This window comes from Cherax quadricarinatus, chromosome 51 (assembly GCF_038502225.1).
Source record: "Cherax quadricarinatus isolate ZL_2023a chromosome 51, ASM3850222v1, whole genome shotgun sequence".
NCBI classification, from domain to species: domain Eukaryota; kingdom Metazoa; phylum Arthropoda; class Malacostraca; order Decapoda; family Parastacidae; genus Cherax; species Cherax quadricarinatus.
In genome coordinates this window covers 29,750,368-29,775,975 of record NC_091342.1, presented here as the reverse complement: position 1 = coordinate 29,775,975, position 25,608 = coordinate 29,750,368, and the positions used below count along the sequence as shown (strand labels likewise).

The following is a 25,608-nucleotide window of genomic DNA, read 5'->3' as shown; positions in this document are numbered from 1 at the left end:
GTTAAGTCATTTTAACGAGATGTTACTAACCAGTGCAGATGTGTCAGCACCAGTAGCGCCAGTACTGTGCTCTAGTACTCAGTCGCAGGATCAACTTCAATTACGTATTTGTTATCATCTGCAGAACGTTGTAATCCCCTCAAATTGTACAGTACTCTGTTTATAACGTTTACTTAAGTGTGATAATACACGTAGAATTAATTTTAATTTGCAAAAGCTTATTTGCAAGTACAGTGCTATAATGTCTTAATAGTTATTAAAAGGCAGTGGTATAAACAAATACTGTATGTTGAAGAAAGTACTGTACTGCCTAGTGCTGCTTTTTAACTAGTCATGCCTGTCTTGAAAATATTGTACCAAACTTGTAAAATTGTATTACTTCTATTTATAGTATGTCACAGATAAGAATATTTTCTATATAATTTTTGTGCTTTTGATTAAAGATGAAGATTTTTATATTTTAGTGACTGTCATAAGAAAATGCAAAAAATTGCATTATGAAGCAAAAGCTTATTTGAAGTAGGTATTATCTTGTACGAGTAGCTATAAAAGCTCATTGTACATGGGTTTTAATAAGTAGTTGTAATGTGTATAGTGTACAGAGTTGTTGCATGTAGTGTTACTGCATGAATACTAATTATAACTTTATGTTCTTAACTTCTAATTCACTGTCAAACACTTTTTGTAAAAAGTTGCTTTTTACTTTTTATTTGCTGACAAAATAAAAATGTATAATATACTAACATATATTTTAATTAATTAAATTGATGATACAGCATTAATGTTAGAAACAAATAACCAGTGGATGATATGCATGAAATGCTAAAGTTGTACAGAATATTCCATTTTTTGTCCTCTTTTAATTAATATTATTTGCTGGTACAGAAAGAAATACTGTAACAATAACAAATACTATCTTTTTCCAGTTGTCGAGGCCAGTAGATTTATCTCGTAACCCTTATCACGAGTCAAACTTCAAATTCTACGACAATAAGTTAATGGATGCACTTGATGCGGGTGACCGCAACTGTGAGAGCTTCTTTCGTCTCCTCGCTCTCTGCCACACTGTCATGCCAGAAGAGAAAAAGGGTGAGTTGAATATTTTGAGTGCCACTCTACAGTAGGTCCCCAATTGAAAATGCCAGTAGATCCCCGACTTAAAATGCCAGTAGGTCCCTGACTTAAAATGCCAGTAGGTCCCTGACTTAAAATGTCAGTAGGTCCCCCAGCTTAAAATGTCAGTAGATCCCCCAGCTTAAAATATCAGTAGGCCCCCCGACTTAAAATGTCAGTAGATCCTCAACTTGAAATGTTTCACTTTACTGGAACAAGAGTAGAAGTCTTCAAGAGGAAATTGAACAAGTATCTCCACCAGATACTAAAGCCATGTAGTCTGAACTAGTTGAATATTCAGTTTTCTTGTATTCACTGTAACTCGCCTAATGACCATATGTAATATTACAGCACTGTTATTACCTTATTAACCTTAAGTTAGTCTTAAGCTTGCCTGAAATGCTCTGCATATAAAGGGGCTTTTGGTTTGTTCACCAAATTGTTACACTCTTTTGTATAAACATGTATCATGCTAAAACAAACTTGTTATTGTTGTTATTAGGTGCCAGATCAACCAGGCTGTGGCTAATATGTGGGTCAGTAGACCACCAGCAGCAACAGCTTGATTGACCAAGCAGTAAAATAGAAAAACTCTCGGAACTCATCAAAGGCATACTGTGTTCCACACTTATGACTCTGCCACTTTGGAACTAATTAATAACTTACAAAAACTGATGTGCAGTTAAAATGATTTCAGATATTCCAGTAAATTGTTTTTGATAAATAGTTTTTCTCAATTTTTTAATACTCATATTTTTGATATTACTTCTACTTACACTTAGGTCACACTACACATACATGTACACATTTATTTATACACACTCATCTGAGTTTTCTTTGATTTTATCTTAATAGTTCTTGGTCTTATTAATTTTCCTTTTATATCCATGGGGAAGTGGAATAAGAATCTTTCCTCCGTAAGCCATGCGTGTTGTAAAAGTCAACTAAAATGCCGGGAACAATGGGCTAGTAACCCCTTTTCCTGTAAAGATTACTAAAAAGAATAAGAAGAAGAAAATTGTCAAAGTGGGAAGTCTGAATGTGCGTGGATGTTGTGCAGATGATAAGAAAGAGATGATTGTGGATGTTATGAATGAGAAGAAGCTGGATGTCCTGGCTTTAAGTGAAACAAAGCTGAAGGGGGTGGGAGAGTTTCAGTGGAGAGGAATAAATGGGATTAGGTCAGGGGTTTCAAATAGAGTTAGAGCTAAAGAAGGAGTAGCAATAATGTTGAAGGATAAGCTATGGCAGGAAAAGAGGGACTATAAATGTATTAATTCAAGGATTATGTGGAGTAAAATAAAGATTGGATGTGAAAAGTGGGTTATAATAAGCGTGTATGCACCTGGAGAAGAGAGAAGTGTAGAGGAGAGAGAGAGATTTTGGGAAATGTTGAGTGAATGCGTGGGGAGTTTTGAATCAAGTGTGAGAGTAATGGTGGTTGGGGATTTTAATGCTAAAGTGGGTAAAAATGTTATGGAGGGAGTAGTAGGTAAATTTGGGGTGCCAGGGGTAAATGTAAATGGGGAGCCTTTAATTGAGCTATGTGTAGAAAGAAATTTGGTAATAAGTAATACATATTTTATGAAAAAGAGGATAAATAAATATACAAGGTATGATGTAGCACGTAATGAAAGTAGTTTATTAGATTATGTATTGGTGGATAAAAGGTTGATGGGTAGGCTCCAGGATGTACATGTTTATAGAGGGGCAACTGATATATCGGATCATTATTTAGTTGTAGCTACAGTTAGAGTAAGAGGTAGATGGGAAAAGAGGAAGGTGGCAACAACAAGTAAGAGGGAAGTGAAAGTGTATAAACTAAGGGAGGAGGAAGTTCGGGTGAGATATAAGCGACTATTGGCAGAAAGGTGGGCTAGTGCAAAGATGAGTAGTGGGGGGGTTGAAGAGGGTTGGAATAGTTTTAAAAATGCAGTATTAGAATGTGGGGCAGAAGTTTGTGGTTATAGGAGGGTGGGGGCAGGAGGAAAGAGGAGTGATTGGTGGAATGATGAAGTAAAGGGTGTGATAAAAGAGAAAAAGGTAGCTTACGAGAGGTTTTTACAAAGCAGAAGTGTTATAAGAAGAGCAGAGTATATGGAGAGTAAAAGAAAGGTAAAGAGAGTGGTGAGAGAGTGCAAAAGGAGAGCAGATGATAGAGTGGGAGAGGCACTGTCAAGAAATTTTAATGAAAATAAGAAAAAATTTTGGAGTGAGTTAAACAAGTTAAGAAAGCCTAGGGAAAATATGGATTTGTCAGTTAAAAACAGAGTAGGGGAGTTAGTAGATGGGGAGATGGAGGTATTGGGTAGATGGCGAGAATATTTTGAGGAACTTTTAAATGTTAAGGAAGAAACAGAGGCAGTAATTTCATGCACTGGTCAGGGAGGTATACCATCTTTTAGGAGTGAAGAAGAGCAGAATGTAAGTGTGGGGGAGGTACGTGAGGCATTACGTAAAATGAAAGGGGGTAAAGCAGCTGGAACTGATGGGATCATGACAGAAATGTTAAAAGCAGGGGGGGATATAGTGTTGGAGTGGTTGGTACTTTTGTTTAATAAATGTATGAAAGAGGGGAAGGTACCTAGGGATTGGCAGAGAGCATGTATAGTCCCTTTATATAAAGGGAAAGGGGACAAAAGAGACTGTAAAAATTATAGAGGAATAAGCTTACTGAGTATACCAGGAAAAGTGTACGGTAGGGTTATAATTGAAAGAATTAGAGGTAAGACAGAATGTAGGATTGCGGATGAGCAAGGAGGTTTTAGAGTGGGTAGGGGATGTGTAGATCAGGTGTTTACATTGAAGCATATATGTGAACAGTATTTAGATAAAGATAGGGAAGTTTTTATTGCATTTATGGATTTAGAAAAGGCATATGATAGAGTGGATAGAGGAGCAATGTGGCAGATGTTGCAAGTATATGGAATAGGTGGTAAGTTATTAAATGCTGTAAAGAGTTTTTATGAGGATAGTGAGGCTCAGGTTAGGGTGTGTAGAAGAGAGGGAGACTACTTCCCGGTAAAAGTAGGTCTTAGACAGGGATGTGTAATGTCACCATGGTTGTTTAATATATTTATAGATGGGGTTGTAAAGGAAGTAAATGCTAGGGTGTTTGGGAGAGGGGTGGGATTAAATTATGGGGAATCAAATTCAAAATGGGAATTGACACAGTTACTTTTTGCTGATGATACTGTGCTTATGGGAGATTCTAAAGAAAAATTGCAAAGGTTAGTGGATGAGTTTGGGAATGTGTGTAAAGGTAGAAAGTTGAAAGTGAACATAGAAAAGAGTAAGGTGATGAGGGTGTCAAATGATTTAGATAAAGAAAAATTGGATATCAAATTGGGGAGGAGGAGTATGGAAGAAGTGAATGTTTTCAGATACTTGGGAGTTGACGTGTCGGCGGATGGATTTATGAAGGATGAGGTTAATCATAGAATTGATGAGGGAAAAAAGGTGAGTGGTGCGTTGAGGTATATGTGGAATCAAAAAACGTTATCTATGGAGGCAAAGAAGGGAATGTATGAAAGTATAGTAGTACCAACACTCTTATATGGGTGTGAAGCTTGGGTGGTAAATGCAGCAGCGAGGAGACGGTTGGAGGCAGCGGAGATGTCCTGTTTAAGGGCAATGTGTGGTGTAAATATTATGCAGAAAATTCGGAGTGTGGAAATTAGGAGAAGGTGTGGAGTTAATAAAAGTATTAGTCAGAGGGCAGAAGAGGGGTTGTTGAGGTGGTTTGGTCATTTAGAGAGAATGGATCACAGTAGAATGACATGGAAAGCATATAAATCTATAGGGGAAGGAAGGCGGGGTCGGGGCCGTCCTCGAAAGGGTTGGAGAGAGGGGGTAAAGGAGGTTTTGTGGGTAAGGGGCTTGGACTTCCAGCAAGCGTGCGTGAGCGTGTTAGATAGGAGTGAATGGAGACGAATGGTACTTGGGACCTGACGATCTGTTGGAGTGTGAGCAGGGTAATATTTAGTGAGTGTGGTGAAAGTGTTGAATGATGATCCTTTTTATGCATTTTCAGAAAGTTGGCATTTGGTTAACATTAGTAAAGCACTGTAGGTTTAATAATTTAAATTTTTAAAGCTAAATTATACAGTAGGACCCTCATATCCACGGGGGATACGTTCCAAAGACCTGCCATGGATACTGAAACCGTGGATGCCTGGAGTATACCTGGAGAGGGTTTCAGGGATCATTGCCCCTGCAGCCTGGTCTGTGACCAGGATAGTAGCCTTATACATACCTCTTATAAAATTTAATTGATAAATTATGCACAATAAGTGGAGAATTATCACTTTTTCACTGATGGGAAGCACTTCACGGCTTCTCTTAGGCTTTGAAAAACTGCTTTTGCACTTTGGGGCCATCATTATGCAGAATTAAAAGGTATTTTTGGGCCACAGTAAACCAGGGACAGCTTAAACCATGGATACCGAATCAGTGGATACGGGGGTTCTACTATATTTATTATTTTTTCCTCTTTCTTTTAACACACCTGCTGCCTACCACCAAAATAGGGTGACTCCAATAAAGAAGAAATACTCTCATTGCAATTCACTCTGTCACTATCTTGCCAGAGGTGCACCAACATTACAGTTCAGATGCCCCTCCAAACTGCAATACCCTCACCACTCTTTCAGAGGGCAGGCACTGTACTTTCCACCTCCAAGACTCAAGTCTCTCTAACCAGTTTCTCTGAATCCCTTGCACTCTCAAAGCTCATCAAGCCCCAAAAACCATTTGCCTCTGCTCACTGCTATCTAAAACGCTTGAAAATACATGTCCAAGCGTGACATTGGTTTCTATGGAAAAAGAGGTTTCAGGTTCCAAAAAATTGACTTAAGAACAAGTTGAAGGAACATATCATCATAAGTGGAGGACCTTTTATGTATGAAATTTTCCACTTAATATGCACTAATTATCAGTTTCATATGCAGTGATGTTCTAGTAATTGCTGCAAAAATCTCATTAGTATATAATAGTTGCATGTGATCTTTGTATTGTGATCACTGTCTTAGCCACGAACACAACTTCTTCTGGCGATCACATATTGCTACCATCATAATGACATTGTTGATGATGATGGTAACCAGTCCTCTGACGCCATATAAATTTGTTAACCTCCACATTGCATTGAAGGAAGTTGATGAATTAGATATATGCAACATTTGGGTATCTTTATTGTGGAAATGTTTTGCCAGCCAGTGAAATATCCACAATAAAGATATCCAGATGTTGCATAAGTGTCTCATTGGTCAACTGGTTGGTTTTCTAAACCATATACAGCCTCTCCTCACTTAACGGTGGAGTTCTGTTCCTAAGACCGCATTGGTAAACAAATTCATTACTAAGTGAGGAGCATACTATAATGGTGATGGGTTTATGTCGGCCATCTTTGATATTGACTTAATGTCACCTTTGCACCATTTGTAACATTTCTGGTGTATTTTTAAATGTTTATACAGCAGTGTACTGTATATTGTAATAAACAGAATAGAGGAAATCAGCTCTGATATATATTATTTAGGTATGCATACTGGTCAGAGAGCCCATCGTAAGTCCGAGTTGTCAGTAAATGAATACATCGCTAAGTGAGGAGAGGCTATATATAATTGTAGGAGGCCTCATTCAATAGTGAGTTATTAAAATCAGAGAGATTTTAAATTATTGTTGAGCTTCTGTTTAATGTGTGCAAGGGCTACCTTGTTCAAGCTGTTTCTTCCATTACAGGGAAACTGGAGTATCAAGCACAGTCCCCAGATGAAGGTGCCTTAGTCTCCGCAGCAAGAAATTTTGGTTTCGTCTTCAAGTCTCGTACACCAAATAGTATTACTATTCTTGTGAGTATTCCTTTCAGTCTATCAGTGAAATAATCAGTATCTGTCTTTGTCTTTATCTCAGTCTATACAAAAATTCAGTGTACATACATTAAAGGGCCTAAAATCTGGAACTCGCTGCCTGGAAACTCTGGAACAGCAGACACAACCATCACTTTCAAAACTACCGTTAACCCTTTCAGGGTCCCCAGGCCCTCTCCCAGATTTGTTCTCATGGTTGCCCAAATATAAAAAAAAAAAGTTATTTTTTCTTATGAAAAGATAGAGAATATTTTCCCGATCATAATGATGCCAAAAGTATGAAATTTGATGGAAAACTTACGGAATTATGCTCTCGTGAAGTTAGTGGTCTCGACCATGTTTACGCATCGGCGATTTTGCCCACTTTGAGCCCTATTTTCGGCCAATTCCAGCGTACTAGCCGACAAAAATCATAACTATTTTTGCTAGAACTCCATTTTGTCTATCGAATGAGTACAAGAAACCACCCATTTACCGATTTCAACTATCCAATTCAGTGGTCAGAATTTAGCAATTTTGCCAATTTCACACAAATTTCAAAAGATGACAATTTCCAAATAGGGTTCAGAATAAACAGGAAAGACATTCCTGGAACTAAAATAACATTTCCTCTGTTCATTAGTCACGTCCCCACTCCCCTCTTACGTTCTTTTGTTTTCCACTTAGAATTTTTATTCTCACAAAAAATAGAAGATTTACTGTTATGCAGACTACTGCATTAGTGTAGAAATGGTATGAATAATATCGGTGCACTTGTGAAAGAATATTAGACTCACCAGTTGACGTGTATTGGATGCTTAGCATGATTTGTTTACTTTTGAACTTTGGTAAAAATCAAACATTTCTGCTACCTTGAGCTCAATTTCAAGGTACTTTTCATTGTAAAACCAGTCAAAATCATCTAAATTTCTGTAATGTCTTCCATTCTATAAAATGAGACCAGGAAAACTAGAATACAACAATAAATACCATACAAAAATACAGTGCAAAGTCGCTGTTTTAATCCAAAAACACGGTCAGTTTTTTTTTTCTCATTACACACTGTGTGCTGCAGGATTTTTTTTATACTGCACACACTGACCACATAGACCCATTCTTTCGTATGTAAGCACGTCAAAAACCCTGGTGCGTAAGCCGTACTAGTACGTCTGAAACCCTGAAAGGGTTAAAAAACAACTTATCTCCCTGACACACCCCACCATCAGCTAGCTACATGAAAACCACCTATTCTCTTACTTGTATCATGCATACACAAAAAACAAGCTAGACCTACTCTCGATATCTCCGATTCCCCCAATTTACACTTACACTCATCCAAATAACTGTAAACATAAAATTTTGAATAAAGCTATTGCCTAACAAATCTTAAACTAGTCATAAGTTTGCCTGAGATACTCCAATATAGGAACTTTAATAGAAACTGTGCATCATGCCAAGACAAAATAATTCTCATTGCTAAATTTACAAACTGTAATGCAGTTACTTAGCTTTAATATCAATATGCTCCATAACCTGTATCAATATAGAGTTAGAATTATTATTAGTCTGCCCAAAATGCCTGGTCATGCTTGGCATGATAGTGGCCTTCTTTGTAATTAGTATTTTATAATATGTAAACCACACATTGTAACCAATATTTTATAATATGTAAACCCCACACTGTACTCTTCACAGAGAAATAAACATTTGTATTTGTATTTCCAACTTAGTTGGCTGGAGCAACTTTGCCAAGAAAAGAGTAAAGTCCCAGTATGGTATTTCTTAAAAAAAGTATAATAAAAATATATACAGTAATAATACAGCCTCTCCTCACTTAACGATGGAGCTCCATTCCTAAGGCCACGTTGTTAAACGAATTCGTCACTGAGGAGCACACTATAATGGTAGTGAGTTTGTGTCAATCATCTTTGATATTGTAATAAAGTTGGTAGAATTACCGACAATATGTAAAGTAAAAGGACACAAGTGCAACTAATGTGACATTTTATTGTGGCAACGTTTCGCTCTCCAGGAGCTTTATCAAGCCATTACAAACAATACATGGACACAGAGGGTATATAAAGGCTCACATGTATGGTTTACCCAAGACCCATAAACACAATATTCCTCTCAGACCAATCACGTCAGGAATAGGCAGTGCTCCACACAAACTAGCCGGAGTTCTTACCAAACATCTTTCCTGCCTTCTGGGGACCATCAGCCCCGCTCACCTTAAACACTCAGGCGACCTTCTCAACCGCATCCGAAACCTCTCCATCCGTAACAAGAAACTAAGCAGTTTGGATGTGACTTCCCTCTTCACAAAAGTACCTACCAAAAAAGCCATCGAGGTTCTACGACGTAAAGTCAATCAGGACCTTAATCTTCCTCTACCTCCCGGAGATTTTGTTGACTTGATTGAACTCTGTGTTAATTTCAACTGTTTTTCTTTCAATAACAAGCTCTACAAACAAACCTACGGCATGGGAATGGGGTCCCCCATCAGTGCCGTCCTAGTCAACTTATACATGGAACACCTAGAGTCCGAACACTTCGCCAACATCATCCCTTCAAGCGTCACTTGGTTACGTTACGTGGATGACGTCCTCGTAATAACTCCCAAACGTTTTGATGTACGGAATCTACAGGCAAGGCTCAACGCAGTTGAACCGGCGATCCAGTTTACACTAGAAGAAGAGTCCAATGACAAGCTACCTTTCCTCGATGTCCTCATTCACAAAGTAGACAACAACCTAAGATTTCAAGTTTATCGGAAACCCACCAATAAAAATTATCTCACATACTTCTATTCCAGTCAAGATACCAAGACCAAAAGAGGCATCATCATCAGGTTTTTCCTAAGAGCATACCGAATTTGTAGTCCTGAGTTTCTTGACAAGGAATGTACATACATTCACCAAACATTCACTGAGTTACATTTTCCTTCCTTTTTCATCAAAGACTGTAAGAAAAGAGCTCTTCAGATCATTTATTCTCCACGCACCAACACCACTCCCAACAAAGTTATAATTCTTCCCAACAGCCAGGTTGCACTGAACGTTTCAAAAGTACTTTCACAAGCTAACACCAGAGTCGCCATCGCTTCTAGCACTTCAATAAAGGATCTAACCAGGACAAAATCCAAGCACCATGAACCAGTCAACGCAAGAGTTTACACTATACTCTGTGGACGCTGTGACAAGATTTACGTAGGTGAAACAGCAAGAAACCTCGACATTCGCCTCAATGAACACATTTACGCATGTAGGAACGATAACTTGAACAACGCCTGTGTACAACACCGAAATTCCACCAATCATCTCATGAAATTCAGAGACGCCCAATTAGTGATTAAAGAAACTAATTTCCGCAGACGCAAGTGCCTCGAATCAGCACTGATCGCTGTTTCGAATACAATTAAACAGAACGACGGCAGCTTCACCATCTCTGAAGTCTTAGCAAGAATCCTCCTGAAAACAGTAAACCCTGCCATCACAGAGTCTCTCCTGTTATACTACACAAAGCACATTAGAGAGAGTGAACACTGAAACAGGCTGCCTCTTTCCAGTCTATATTTGTCCAACCTATTTTTATGTTACCCAAGTAATAGCTTTTATATCCTTTTACTCATGTACGAATTAATTGCTCTACCATATTGTATTACTACTACTACTTTTGTCACTACTACTACTACTACCACTAGTGAACATCTAAATGGTACCTCACTAGTATTGCACCTCACTCTGAGCCTTTATATACCCTTTGTGTCCATGTATTGTTTATAATGGCTTGATAAAGCTCCTGGAGAGCGAAACGTTGCCACAATAAAATGTCACATTAGTTGCACTTGTGTCCTTTCACTTTACATCTTTGATATTGTTTTAATGTCATCTTTGCACCATTTATAACATTTCTGGTATATTTTTAAATGTTTATACAGTAGTGTACTGTATATTGAAATAAACAGAATAAAGGAAATCAGCTCTAATATAGTATGAATACTGGTCAGAGAGCCCGTCGTAAGTCCAAGGCATCAGTAAACGAGTACGTCACTAAGTGAGAAGAGGCTGTATACATTTTCATTTACCATATTGGCAATTTCCTACCAATTTAGGTTGACCTGAAGAATGAAACACATTCCCCATCATTTATTCAATAGCTGTCTTGCTAGAAGTGCATAGGCATCACTCTCCAATGGCACTTCAACTCCCCACAACCCCACCCATCCTATGGAGTGTAAGGGCTGTACTAAATCCCATTTCCAAAATTCTAGTTCAGACATAAATTATTACATATGAGAATAAGTATTCCCAGTAATGATGATAAGTACAGTGAAACTCCGGATTTCGTACTTAATCTGTTCCAGAAGGTCAGTCTAAATCTGAAACATACGAAAACCAAAGTAATATTTCCCATAAGAAATAATGCAACTACAATTAATCTGTCCTAGACACCCAAAGATATTAACAAAAACATTTTTTAAAGAATAATTATAGTTTTACATAAAGAAAACAATGAGAAATAAATACAAAGAACTAATTTTAATGATAAATGAACATTACATACCTTTATTGAAGACTCTTGTTGGTGTATTGAAGAAGGCGAGGAGGGCAGGAGGAGTTGAGGTTATTGTTTGGAAGGAAAATCCCCCTCCATAAGGCCTTCAGGTATCAAAGCCCTCTCTGGGGTTACTTTCCTTCTTTGTCTTTTACTGGCACTGGACCCTTGCCACACAAAAAAATCTGTCCAGAGAGCTCTGTTTCTGGCGTCTCTTCAAGATTTGCCTAAAATGGGACAAGGTATTGTCACTGAACATGTTCCAGATACGGCTTGTATCAGCTTGGTCAGGGTGATATTTTTAAACAAAAGTTTGCAACTCATTCTACTTTGCACACATGTCCTTAATCACTGAAGAAGGCACCTTCTTTCCTCTCTCTTCCTCCTCCTCTGAAGCAGTTCCTCAGCTGTGGTCTGTTGCTGTTCCAGATGAAGGTCTTGCAGCTCTTTAGTGGTTAGCTCTTCCCTGTGGTCCTCCACCAACTCTTCCACATCCTGGCCACTCACATCCAACCCCATAGACTTTCCCAAAGACAAAAGATTCTGCAACAGGCATAGGATCGACAGGGTCAGCCTCAGACCCTTCAAAATCCTTCTCTTGGACACATTCAGGCCACAGTTTTCTCCAAGCAGAGTTCAAAGTTCTGGAACTCACTTCCTGCCAAGCCTTACCTATAAGGCTATGCAATGGAGGATATTGAAGTGATCCCTCCAGAACTCTCTTATGGTCAGTTCAGTGTCCAAAGTCACTTCAAAGCACCTTTAAAACATTGCTTTGGTGTACAGTTGAAGTTAGAAATGACCTGCTGGTCCATGGGCTGGATGAGAGCAGTGGTGTTAGGAGGCAAGAACTTCACTGTTATAAAACTGAAGTCCCTAAACAATTGATCTTCCAAGTCTGGAGGATGAGCAGGAGCATTGTCCAGTACCAGGAGGCACTTGAGTGGCAATGTATTTTCCAGAAGGTATTTTTTTCACACTCGGGCCAAACACTTCGTGGACCCAGTTAATGAAAATTTACCTCATGATTCATGCCTTATTATTAGGTTTCCACATTACACAAAATTTACTCTTGATGGCATTGTTTTTCTTGAACACTCAGGGATTTTCAGAGTGATAAACCAGCAAAGGCTTCACTTTGAAATCCCCACTAATGTTATCACTGAGCAAAAGAGTTAGCCTATCCTTCATAGGCTTGTGTCCTGGCAGTGCCTTTTCCTCCTGAGTGATGTAGGTCCTCTTTGGCATTTTCTTCCAAAAGAGGCCTGTTTTGTCACAATTGAACACTTGTTTGGGAGGAATCCTTCAGCCACTAGGTGCTCCTTGAATTCATCAATGAATTTTTTGGCCTCACACTTGTCTGAACTTGCAGCCTCACCATGCCTTACAACACTGTGTATGTCACTATGCTTCTTGAATCTGTTGAACCAGCCTTTGCCGGCCTTAAATTCACAAACAGCAGCACTCATTCCAGGCATTTTGTTTATGAGATCCGCATGCAACTGCCTTGCCCCTTCACAAATGATTGACTCCACAATACTATCTCCCACTAACTGTTTTTCGTTGATCCACACCTACAACAACTTCTCCACATCTTCGATTGTTTGTGATCTCTGTTTCATTAGCATATTTACCCCTTTCACAACTTTAGCTTCCTTGATTTCTACTTTCTTTGCCAGGATGTAACAGATTGTTGACTTTGACTTCCCATACATCCTGGCTAGCTCAGCTAAGCATGCGCCACTTTTTTATTTTTCTACAATCTCTTTCTTGAATTCTATTGTTTCTCACCTTCTTTACCAAAGGGCTGGCACTAGGAACTTTCTTTGGGCCCATGGTGGCTTATTTCGCAATCGCAATCATTAAGCAAGCACAAAAATTGCGAAATGTTTCGGATGAATGCTCACTCAACCAGTGACAGAGCCAGACTGAGACATGTATGCATGAGAGTGGCGACATCCCAGGTGAGTGGACACGTCTGATATGTACGATTTCCGGATGGAGGTACGAAATCCGGACCAAAATTTTGCCCGAAAAGTGCTCTAAATCTGAATTGCACAATATTCGGACTGTACAAAAACTGGAGTTCCACTGTATTCCCAAAAATAATAAATATTCACAAAAATGAGAATAATTATTCCTTTATGGGGTTCAATTTTTTTTATTATGCCATTTTGTTTGTTTTGCATAATTTGATAGAGCATTACTTTAAGATTTAGTGTTTCAGCTAGACAAAGGTTGGTGTCATTATTGGCATTAGTGCACTATTTACCAGTTTTTCAACCAATTTTTTGAGATTATTTTTACTTTTCTGATGAACTGTGAAAACTTTTAAACCAAATTTCCTAGCACTTTTAGTAATTATGGTACAGTGGGCCCCTGGATATTGTAGTCGTCTGATTTTGTAATACAGTAGACCGGTGTTTAGCACAATAGTTACGTTCCTGAAAATGCCGTGTTAGATAAAAAATCGTGTTAGATGAACTGAAGAACTTATGGGAAAAATAGGGTTACATTCCTGGGAACCCCCAGAAAGCCACATCTTACAAAAATAAAAGTGAATATGTAGTTGTAGCTCATTGTTGTGATGTATTATGTTGTTTTTACTGCTTAAGACTACAAATGTAACAAAAATAATAGTGTTCCTTACCTTAAATTATGGGTGCTGGTGTTTGTGGATATTGTGAAGAGAGTGGAGAGTTATGCTGTGGCACTACTGGGCTGAGGTGGATGGTAGAGGTTCTGGTACAGAAGTCGATGGTTGTACTGGAGTATCTAACTTTAAGTCACTCAGTAAGTCAGTCAAATCATTCAGTAAGTCAAATCACTCAGTAAGTCAGTCAAATCATTCAGTAAGTCAAGTCACTCAGTAAGTCAGTCAGGTCACTCAGTAAGTCAGTCAAGTCATTCAGTAAGTCAGTCAAGTCATTCAGTATGTCACTCAAATCACTCAGTAAGTCATTCAGTCAAGTCACTCAGTATGTCATTCAGTCAAGTTACTCAGTAAATCAGTCAGGTCACTCAGTAAGTCAGTCATTCATTCAGTAAATCAGCCATTCAGTAAGTCAGTCATTCATTCAGTAAATCAGCCATTCAGTAAGTCAGTCACACAAACTCATGTTTACCTCTTTTTCTGTGTGCAAAGTAACACCTCATTATGGCTACAGGTTATCGCTTGTCTAATATCTTTGTTTCTTTGTTAATTCTAAGACTTAAGTGCTCATACCTTTTCGTGCCACTTTCAACAACACTGGTATGGCTGCTGGGTGTCATGATTGCTTAGCAGATACAAGATAGTGATAAAATATCATAACACAATTCACAAACACAGCTGCCTTGTAGCAGAGAAAGACTGGACACATGTAAATTACGAATGCTGGGATAGTGGAGTGGTGTCTGAGAGTGGCTGGGGATGGCGGGAGGGCTCCCTGGCTGCTCTACAACAAGGCGACTGCTTGAGCAAAAGAGTATTTTTTTTCCTTCCCACAAACTGCACTGTGTTAAATTAATTATATGATGTGTTACATAAAATTGTGTCGCAATTCTTCAATCGTACAATACCTAAATCATGCCAAATAAACTCGTGCTAAATGAGAGTCTACTGTATTCGCAAATTGTAACTTTGTTAAAATATTGGCTCGGTGATCGTCATTGAGCTTGGTAATAGCCATTCGTCTCAAACGCATCCGCACAGCAACAGCGGCCCGACCCTCAGTGTGCCATTGTTTATCAGCCAGTGAGCACGATCCCACGCGTTCATGAGATACATTTCGTATTCCATTCTTTTTAGTGCTTGCAACTGCTAAATAAGCCACCATGGCCCCAAAGAAAGTTACTAGTGCCAGCCAGCCCTTTCGTAAAGGGCTGAGAGAGAGGGGAGAATGTGCCTTCTTCAGTGATTCTGCGATATGTACGATACTAAAGCAGCAGGAGTTGTGATGAATGGTTTGAAAAACCGACAAGTTGAAGATTGAGACAGTTATGCAACATGTGGGAATCTTTATTCAGGAAACGTTTCGCCACACAGTGGCTTCATCAGTCCAATACAAAGTAGAAAGGCGTAAGGAGAGGAGGAGTTTGAGGTAATCAGTCCCTCAGCCTGGGGTCATAATGGATGGTACCACTATGACCCTCACCTCCTCCTGCTTCACCTCACCTCACTACAGTATATAGTCACGTCTAAGGCCCTATGCTGTACATTCTACAAGATTGATGGACTGAACACATCGACTCCAGGCTGAGGGACTAATTACCTCAAACTTTTCTTCTTACGCCAATCTACTTTGTATTGGACTGATGAAGCCACTGTGTGGTGAAACGTTTCCTGAATAAAGATTCTCATATGTTGCATAAGTGTCTCAATCTTCAACTTGTCGATTTTTCAAACCATTCATCACAACCGTCAGACACTGCAGCATCATGGGATCTTGTTACAAAGAATTCTTCAACACTTGTCCAACCTTTGGATGAAGACCTACTTCGACTAGTGGATGGTACCACAATGACCCCACCTCCTCCTGCTTCAACTCACCTCACTACAGTATATAAGCCACGTCTACGGCCCTATGCTGTACATTCTACAAGATTGATGGACTGAACACATCAACTCCAGGCTGAGGGACTGATTACCTCAAACTCCTCCTCTCCTTACGCCTTTCTACTTTGTATTGGACTGATGAAGCCACTGTGTGGCGAAACGTTTCCTGAATAAAGATTCTCATATGTTGCATAAGTGTCTCAATCTGCAGCAGGAGTTGATGAGGGCTATTACCTGGAGTTTACCTGGAGAGAGTTCCGGGGGTCAACGCCCCCGCAGCCCAGTCTGTGACCAGGCCTCCTGGTGGATCAGAGCCTGATCAACCAGGCTGTTACTGCTGGCTGCACGCAAACCAACGTACGAGCCACAGCCCGGCTGGTCAGAAACCGACTTTAGGTGCTTGTCCAGTGCCAGCTTGAAGACTGCCAGGGGTCTGTTGGTAATCCCCCTTATGTATGCTGGGAGGCAGTTGAACAGTCTCAGGCCCCTGACACTTATTGTATGGTCTCTTAACGTGCTAGTGACACCCCTGCTTTTCATTGGGGGGATGTTGCATCGTCTGCCAAGTCTTTTGCTTTTGTAGTGAGTGATTTTCGTGTGCAAGTTCGGTATTAGTCCCTCTAGGATTTTCCAGGCGTATATAATCATGTATCTCTCCCGCCTGCGTTCCAGGGAATACAGGTTCAGGAACCTCAAGTGCTCCCAGTAATTGAGGTGTTTTATCTCCGTTATGCGCGCCGTGAAGGTTCTCTGTACATTTTCTAGGTCAGCAATTTCACCTGCCTTGAAAGGTGCTGTTCGTATCCATCCTGTCATTTTTCTAGCAGATGCGATTGATACAATGTTATGGTCCTTGAAGGTGAGATCCTCCGACATGATCACTCCCAGGTCTTTGACGTTGGTGTTTCGCTCTATTTTGTGGCCAGAATTTGTTTTGTACTCTGATGAAGATTTAATTTCCTCGTGTTTACCATATCTGAGTAATTGAAATTTCTCATCGTTGAACTTCATATTGTTTTCTGCAGCCCACTGAAAGATTTGGTTGATGTCTGCCTGGAGCCTTGCAGTGTCTGCAATGGAAGACATTGTCATGCAGATTCGGGTGTCATCTGCAAAGGAAGACACGGTGCTGTGGCTGACATCCTTGTCTATGTCAGATATGAGGATGAGGAACAAGATGGGAGCAAGTACTGTGCCTTGTGGAACAGAGCTTTTCACCGTAGCTGCCTCGGACTTTACTCTGTTGACTACTACTCTCTGTGTTCTGTTAGTGAGGAAATTATAGATCCATCGACCGACTTTTCCTGTTATTCCTTTAGCATGCATTTTGTGCGCTATTACGCCAGCCAGCGATAAAGTGTAGCATTAACAGTGTAGCAAGTAAGTTAAGTGATTAATCGATAGAAAAAGGACAGCACGAAACTGATTCCTCCAAAGTTGCTGGAGGTATATAGAGCTACTGACTAACACCACTGCTTCTGCTGCCGCCATCACCACAACTTTGTAAGGCTTATCTTTCAGTGGCCCTTATACACCCAACAACAAACACAGCAACACTCGTCACATATGTAATGACATATTTTATTCATTCTACAGTATGTATCATGTTTCTATGTTATTAATATTGTTAATTATGTCATATTAGATGAATTGTGCTAGATAAATAAGGCGTAGAGTTGATATTAGTGTCATATTGAAGGACTATCTTCTCCTGTCTCCCAACACACTTCCCAGCCACCGCCACAGTTCCTAACATGCAGATTCTGAAATTTGGATATAATTCTGTAATTATTACTAGTAACCAGTACGTATATAGTAAACTAATCTTGGCCAGGTACTGAATAGTAAGTTTTCTTGGTGCTGTGAGTACACTAACTTGAATATAGAACTTTTATTTAAATCATTTTTATTTAAATAATTTTAAATCATTTATGTATTTTCCAGGCTAAGGATGCACAAGAAGTATATGAATTGCTATGCATTCTCGATTTCAATAATGTCCGGAAACGCATGTCTGTAATACTTAAAAAAGATGGAAAGATCCGTCTATACTGCAAAGGTGCAGATTCAATTATCTATGAGCGATTAAAGGATGGACAAGATGTTATAAAACGGCTTACTCAGGAACACCTAGATGTAAGTGATACTTGTTTATTAAGAAATTCGTATTTTATGTGCTTAGGCTTTTGATTATAAAGTAGATGATGCAGTTGTTTTTCTTTGCATTGTAACCTATAAATGTAGGATTCTTTAATGAGACATAAGCTCTGTACAGTGCTTGAAAGATTTATAAATAAGAACCTGTACTAAAGGCATTGATATAGAACTCATTTTAAGCATTTATTTTATGATTGTCTGTAAATGAATGAGACATAATTTTTCGATTCATTATATATAAAGTATTGCACAATTAATGAATATTTTACTGTGTAACCATCAACTTTTCTGTAATTCATTGCCTTTGTGACTCCATTTACCAACATTAGAGGCCATATTTCATTTTATTCATTATTTTTATTCCTTTCATTCTCCACATTTTTCTGTTGGCTGAATTTTTGCAGTTAATGTTCCTCCTCGTCATCTGTTTTTTTTAGTTCATTAACTTTCTCTCTCTCACTTTGAACATATTTTCTTAGTTTTATCAACAAGTGTTTCAGGTGCTCTTCAAAAAGCCTAATCCATCAAATTGTTGAAAATTCTGGGCAGATTTTAATGATTCCATCTAATTAATGAATGGAAGACTCCAGAGGAAGCTGTCATATAAAAAAAATAGGCATCCTTAATGTTTTCATTATTTACTGTGTGTTACTCATTTATCTATACTGCTTGATCTAATTTAATTTCTCTTCTAGTGCCTACTACATTATCCAGATATAGCATCATTTATGAATGCATTTCCATATCATACTGTATTTAATTTCAATATACATGTATTTACTAGTGACTGGCTTTGAAACGTGCAAATGTTGCAGGGTTTTGCTGGAGACGGCTTGCGGACATTGTGTCTTGCTTACAAGGACTTAGAAGAAGATTACTTCCAGGTGTGTGACTTACTTCATCTTTTGTTTTTATATTTTTGTAAATATTAGTAGTTATTTTAGAGTGAGACAAACAAGTTAAGAATGGATTTGTCAGTTAAAAACAGAGTAGGGGAGTTAGTCAATGGGGAGCTGGAGGTATTGGGTAGATGGTGGGAATATTTTGAGGAACTTTTAAATGCCAATGATGAAAGGGAGGTGGTAATTTCATGCACTGGCCAGGGAGATATAAGATCTCTTTGGAGTGAAGAAGAGCAGGATGTGAGTGTGGGGGAGGTGCGTGAGGCATTATGCAGAATGAAAGGGAGTAAAGCAGCAGGAACTGACGGGATCATGAAAGAAATGTTAAGAGAAGGGGGGGATATTATGTTGGAGTGGTTGGTATTTTTGTTTAATAAATGTATGAAAGAGGGGAAGGTACCGAGGGATTAGCAGAGAGCATGTATAGTTCCTTTATTTAAAGGGAGGGCGGGACAAAAGAGATTGTAAAAACTACAGGGGAATAAGTTTACCGAGTCCTAGGTAGTAGGTTGGTAGACAGCAGCCGCCCAGGGAGGTGCTACCATCCTGCCAAGTGAGTGTAAAACGGAAGCCTGTAATTGTTTTACACGATGGTAGGATTGCTGGTGTATTTTTTTTTTCTGTCTCATACACATGCAAGATTTCAGGTACGTCTTTCTACTTCTACTTACACTTAGGTCACACTACACATACATGTACAAGCATATATATACACACCCTTCTGGGTTTTCTTCTATTTTCTTTCTAGTTCTTGTTCTTGTTTATTTCCTCTTACCTCCATGGGGAAGTGGAACAGAATTCTTCCTCCGTAAGCCATGTGTGTTGTAAGAGGCGACAAAATGCCGGGAGCAAGGGGCTAGTAACCCCTTCTCCTGTATACATTCCTAATGTACAAGGAGAAACTTTTGTTTTTTATTTTGGGCCATCCTGCCTTGGTGGGATACGGCCGGTGTGTTGAAAGAAAGAAGTAAAGTTTACCGAGTATACCAGGTAAAGTGTACGGTAGGGTTATTATTGAAAGAATTAGAGGTAAGACAGAGAGTAGGATTGCAGATGAGCAAGGAGGCTTTAGAGTGGGTAGGGGATGTGTAGATCAAGTGTTTACATTGAAGCATATATGTGAACAGTATTTAGATAAAGGTAGGGAAGTTTCATTGGTAAAATGAAAGGGGGTAAGGCAGCCGGGATTGATGGGATAAAGATAGAAATGTTAAAAGCAGGTGGGGATATAGTTTTGGAGTGGTTGGTGCAATTATTTAATAAATGTATGGAAGAGGGTAAGGTACCTAGGGATTGGCAGAGAGCATGCATAGTTCCTTTGTATAAAGGCAAAGGGGACAAAAGAGAGTGCAAAAATTATAGGGGGATAAGTCTGTTGAGTATACCTGGTAAAGTGTATGGTAGAGTTATTATTGAAAGAATTAAAAGTAAGACTGAGAATAGGATAGCAGATGAACAAGGAGGCTTTAGGAAAGGTAGGGGGTGTGTGGACCAGGTGTTTACAGTGAAACATATAAGTGAACAGTATTTAGATAAGGCTAAAGAGGTCTTTGTGGCATTTATGGATTTGGAAAAGGCGTATGACAGGGTGGATAGGGGGGCAATGTGGCAGATGTTGCAGGTGTATGGTGTAGGAGGTAGGTTACTGAAAGCAGTGAAGAGTTTTTACGAGGATAGTGAGGCTCAAGTTAGAATACATAGGAAAGAGGGAAATTATTTCCCTGTAAAAGTAGGCCTTAGACAAGGATGTGTGATGTCACCGTGGTTGTTTAATATATTTATAGATGGGGTTGTAAGAGAAGTAAATGCGAGGGTCTTGACAAGAGGCGTGGAGTTAAAAGATAAAGAATCACACATAAAATGGGAGTTGTCACAGTTGCTCTTTGCTGATGACACTGTGCTCTTGGGAGATTCTGAAGAGAAGTTGCAGAGATTGGTGGATGAATTTGGTAGGGTGTGCAAAAGAAGAAAATTAAAAGTGAATACAGGAAAGAGTAAGGTTATGAGGATAACAAAAATATTAGGTGATGAAAGATTGGATATCAGATTGGAGGGAGAGAGTATGGAGGAGGTGAATGTATTCAGATATTTGGGAATGGACGTGTCAGCGGATGGGTCTATGAAGGATGAGGTGAATCATAGAATTGATGAGGGGAAAAGGGTGAGTGATGCACTTAGGAGTCTGTGGAGACAAAGAACTTTGTCCTTGGAGGCAAAGAGGGGAATGTATGAGAGTATAGTTTTACCAACACTCTTATATGGGTGTGAAGCATGGGTGATGAATGTTGCAGTGAGGAGAAGGCTGGAGGCAGTGGAGATGTCATGTCTGAGAGCAATGTGTGGTGTGAATATAATGCAGAGAATTTGTAGTTTGGAAGTTAGGAGGAGGTGCAGGATTACCAAAACTGTTGTCCAGAGGGCTGAGGAAGGGTTGTTGAGGTGGTTCGGACATGTAGAGAGAATGGAGCGAAACAGAATGACTTCAAGAGTGTATCAGTCTGTAGTGGAAGGAAGGCGGGGTAGGGGTCGGCCTAGGAAAGGTTGGAGGGAGGGGGTAAAGGAGGTTTTGTGTGCGAGGGGTTTGGACTTCCAGCAGGCGTGCGTGAGCGTGTTTGATAGGAGTGAATGGAGACGAATGGTTTTTAATACTTGACGTGCTGTTGGAGTGTGAGCAAAGTAACATTTATGAAGGGGTTCAGGGAAACTGGCAGGCCGGACTTGAGTCCTGGAGATGGGAAGTACAGTGCCTGCACTCTGAAGGAGGGGTGTTAATGTTGCAGTTTAAAAACTGTAGTGTAAAGCACCCTTCTGGCAAGACAGTGATGGAGTGAATGATGGTGAAAGTTTTTCTTTTTTGGGCCACCCTGCCTTGGTGGGAATCGGCCAGTGTGATAATAAAAAAAAAAAAAATAAGTTTCATTGCATTTATGGATTTAGAAAAGGCATGTGATAGAGTGGATACAGGTGCAATGTGGCAGATGTTACAAGTACAGATGTTACAAGTACAGTGGTCCCTCGCTTTTCGTAGTTCCTGGCAATCGTAAAATTTGCCAATCATAGGGGTATTTTCGTATAAACATGGACTCGCTTTTCATAGGTTGACTCGCGAGTTGTAGTTCATCCGGGACGCGTACCCATGGCGTGAGCCAGGGTGGCAGCCAGTCTGGCATTGTTTACCAGTGAGCGAAGGTCCCCTCACGTGCTCCAGCGAAATATTTCATAATATTCCATTTATTTTAGTGCTTGCGAGTACTAAATAAGCTACCATGGCTCCAAAGAAAGCTCCTAGTGCCAAGCCTGTGGTAAAGAAGGTGAGAAATATGATTGAATTTAAGAAAACCATCATTGAACAATATGAAAGTGGTACAAGTGTGGCCGAACTGCCCAGGATGTACGTATAAGAAACCCTACACAACCTTATGTTCCATAGTGGCCAAGAAAAATGAAATAAAGGATGCTGTTGTTTCAAAGGGAGTAACTATGCTGACAAAAATGAGATCACCAGTACTGGAAGAGGTTGAGAAGTTATTATTGGTGTGGATAAATGAGAAACAATTAGCAGGAGATACTCTTATGACTTCGTTTATTTGTGAAAAGGCTAGGCAGTTGCATGAAGATTTGGTAAAGAAATTGCCTGCAAATAGTGGTGAAGTGAGTGAATTTAAGGACAGCAAAGGCTGGTTTGAGAGATTTAAGAACCGTACTGGCATACACAGTGTGGTAAGGCATGGTGAGGCTGCCAGTTTGGACCACAAGGCAGCTGAAAAATATGTGCATGAATTCCAGGAGTACATAAACAGTGAAGGACTGAAACCTGAACAATTGTTCAATTGTGACAAAACAGGCCTCTTTTGGAAGAAAATGCCAAAGAGGACCTTCATTACACAAGAGGAAAAGGCAATGCCAGGACATAAGCCTATGAAAGACAGGCTGACGCTAATGTTCTGTGCTAATGCTAGTGGGGATTTCAAAGTGAAGCCATTACTAGTGTACCATTCTGAAAATCCCAGAGTGTTCAGGAAAAACAATGTTATGAAGAGTATATTGTGTGTGTTTTGGAAATCTAATAGTAAGGCAAGGGTCACGAGGGAAATTTTCGTCGAGTGGTTCAATGAAGTGTTTGGCCCTAGTGTGAAGGAGTATCTCCTGGAAAAGAAATTGGATCTCAAGTGCGTGCTAGTAATGGACAATGCACCTGCTCATCCTCCAAACTTGGATGACCTAATTTTCGAGGAGTTTGGGTTCATCACAGTAAAGTTCTTGCCCCCGAATACCACTCCTCTCCTCCAACCCATGGACCAGCAGGTTATTGCAAACTTTAAAAAACTCTACACAAAAGCAATGTTTCACAGGTGCTTGACTGTGACCACAGACACTCACTTGACCCTAAGGGAATTTTGGAGAGAACACTTCAGCATCCTCCACTGCATAACCCTTATAGGTATGGCTTGGGAGGGAGTGACTACCAGGACTTTGAACTCTGCCTGGAGAAAATTGTGGCCAGATTGTGTTGACAAGAGGGATTTTGAAGGATCTGGGACTGACCCTAATGAGCCTATGTCTGTTGTAAAGTCAATTGTGGCACTGGGGAGTTCCATGGGGTTGGATGTGAGTTTGGAGGATGTGGAAGAATTGGTGGAAGACCACAGTGAAGAGCTCACCACTGAGGAGCTGCAAGAGCTTCAGCAGGAAGAGCAACACATCGCAGCTCAGAATCTTGCTGCAGAGGAGGAGGAAGAGAGATGGAAGAAGGTGCCTTCTTCAGAAATTAAAGAGATTTTTACTATGTGGGGTAAAATGGAAAGCTTTATGGAGAAACATCACCCTAACAAGGTTGTTGCAAGCCAGGTTGGCAACATGTACAGTGACAAAGTCTTGGGCCATTTTAGGGAAGTGTTAAAGAGATGCCAGAAACAGAGCTCTCTCCACAGTTATTTTGTGAGACAGGACTCCAGTGACTCTCAAGGTGGTCCTAGTGGCATTAAGAAACAGAGAAGAGAAGCAACCCCAGAAAAGCAAATGGTACCTGAGGTGTTGATGGAAGGGGATTCCCCTTCCAAACTATAAACAATCCACTCTCTCTCCTCCTCCAGTCTCCCATACACTAAGAAGAATCTCCAATAAAGGTAAGTGTTATGCTGTTAATGTTTCATTCATCATTTCCCATTGTATTGTTTATGTACTACATGTATATTTCATGTTAAAAATTTTTTTGTTTTAATACTTCTGGGTGTCAGGAACGGATTAGTTGTATTTACATTATTTCTTATGGGGAAAATTGGTTCATAAATCGTAAATTTCGTTTATAGTAACGGCTCCAGGAACGGATTAATTACGAACAACGAGGGACCACTGTATATGGAATAGCCAGTAAGTTACTAAATGCTGTAAAGAGTTTTTATGGGGATAGTGAGGCTCAGGTAAAAGTAGGTCTTAGACAGGAATGTGTAGTGTCACCATGGTTGTTTAATATATTTATAGATGGGGTTGTGAAAGAAGTAAATGCTAGGGTGTTGGGGAGAGGGGTGGGATTAAATTATGGGGAATCAGGTACAAAACGGGAGTTGACACGGTTACTGTTTGCTGATGATACCGTGCTTATGGGGAATTCTAAAGAAAAGTTGCAAAGGTCAGTGGACGAGTTTGGGAGGGTGTGCAAGGGTAGAAAGTTGAAAGTGAACATAGATAATAGATAAGAGTAAAGTGATGAGGGTATCAAATGATTTAGATAAAGAAAAATTGGATATCACATTGGAGAGAGAGAGTATGGAAGAAGTAACTGTTTTCAGATATTTGGGAGTTGAAGTGCCAGTGGATGGGTTTAATTATAGAATTGATAAAGGAAAAAAGGCGAGTGGTGTGTTGAGGTATTTGTGTAGACAAAAAATGTTATCCATGGAGTCAAAGAAGGGAATGTATGAAAGTGTAGTGGTACCCACACTCTTATATGAGTGTGAAGCTTGGGTTGTAGATGCTGCAGCAAGGAGGTGGTTGGAGGCAGTGGAGATGTCCTGCCTAAGGGCAATGTGTGGTGTAAATATTATGCAGAGAATTCAGAGTGTGGAAATTAGGAAATGTGGAGTTAATAAAAGTATTAGTCAGAGGGCTGAAGAGAGGTTGCTGAGGTGGTTTGGCCATTTAGAGAGAATGGATCAAAGTACATGTAGAATGACTTGGAGAGCATATAAGTCTGTAGGGGAAGGAAGGCTGGGTAGGAGTTGTCCTCAAAAAAGTTGGAGGGAGGGGGAAAAGGAGGTTTAGTGGGCGAGGGGCTTGGACTTTTAGCAAACATGCATAAGTGTATTAGATAGGAGTGAATGGAGACGAATGGTTTTTGGGACATGATGAGCTGTTGGAGTGTGAGCAGGGTAATATTTAGTGCAGGGATTCAAGGAAACCGGTTATTTTTATATAGCCGGACTTGAGTACCAGAAATGGGAAGTACAGTGCGTGCGCTTTAAAGGAGGGGTTTGGGATATTGGCAGTTTGGAGG

The 25,608-nt window shown here is 39.7% G+C and overlaps 1 protein-coding gene across 1 annotated transcript in view; it reads left to right on the top strand.

Moving 5' to 3' along the window:
* The window catches only part of ATP8B (ATPase phospholipid transporting 8B), a gene marked incomplete in the record, with an annotated part of 560,409 nt that overhangs the window by 449,369 nt on the left and 85,432 nt on the right, over positions 1–25,608 (top strand). Inside the window, 4 exon segments of the mRNA XM_070095976.1 lie at positions 927–1,089; positions 6,856–6,965; positions 18,001–18,192; positions 19,029–19,097. Of these exon segments, the coding sequence (XP_069952077.1) occupies positions 927–1,089; positions 6,856–6,965; positions 18,001–18,192; positions 19,029–19,097 (534 nt within the window).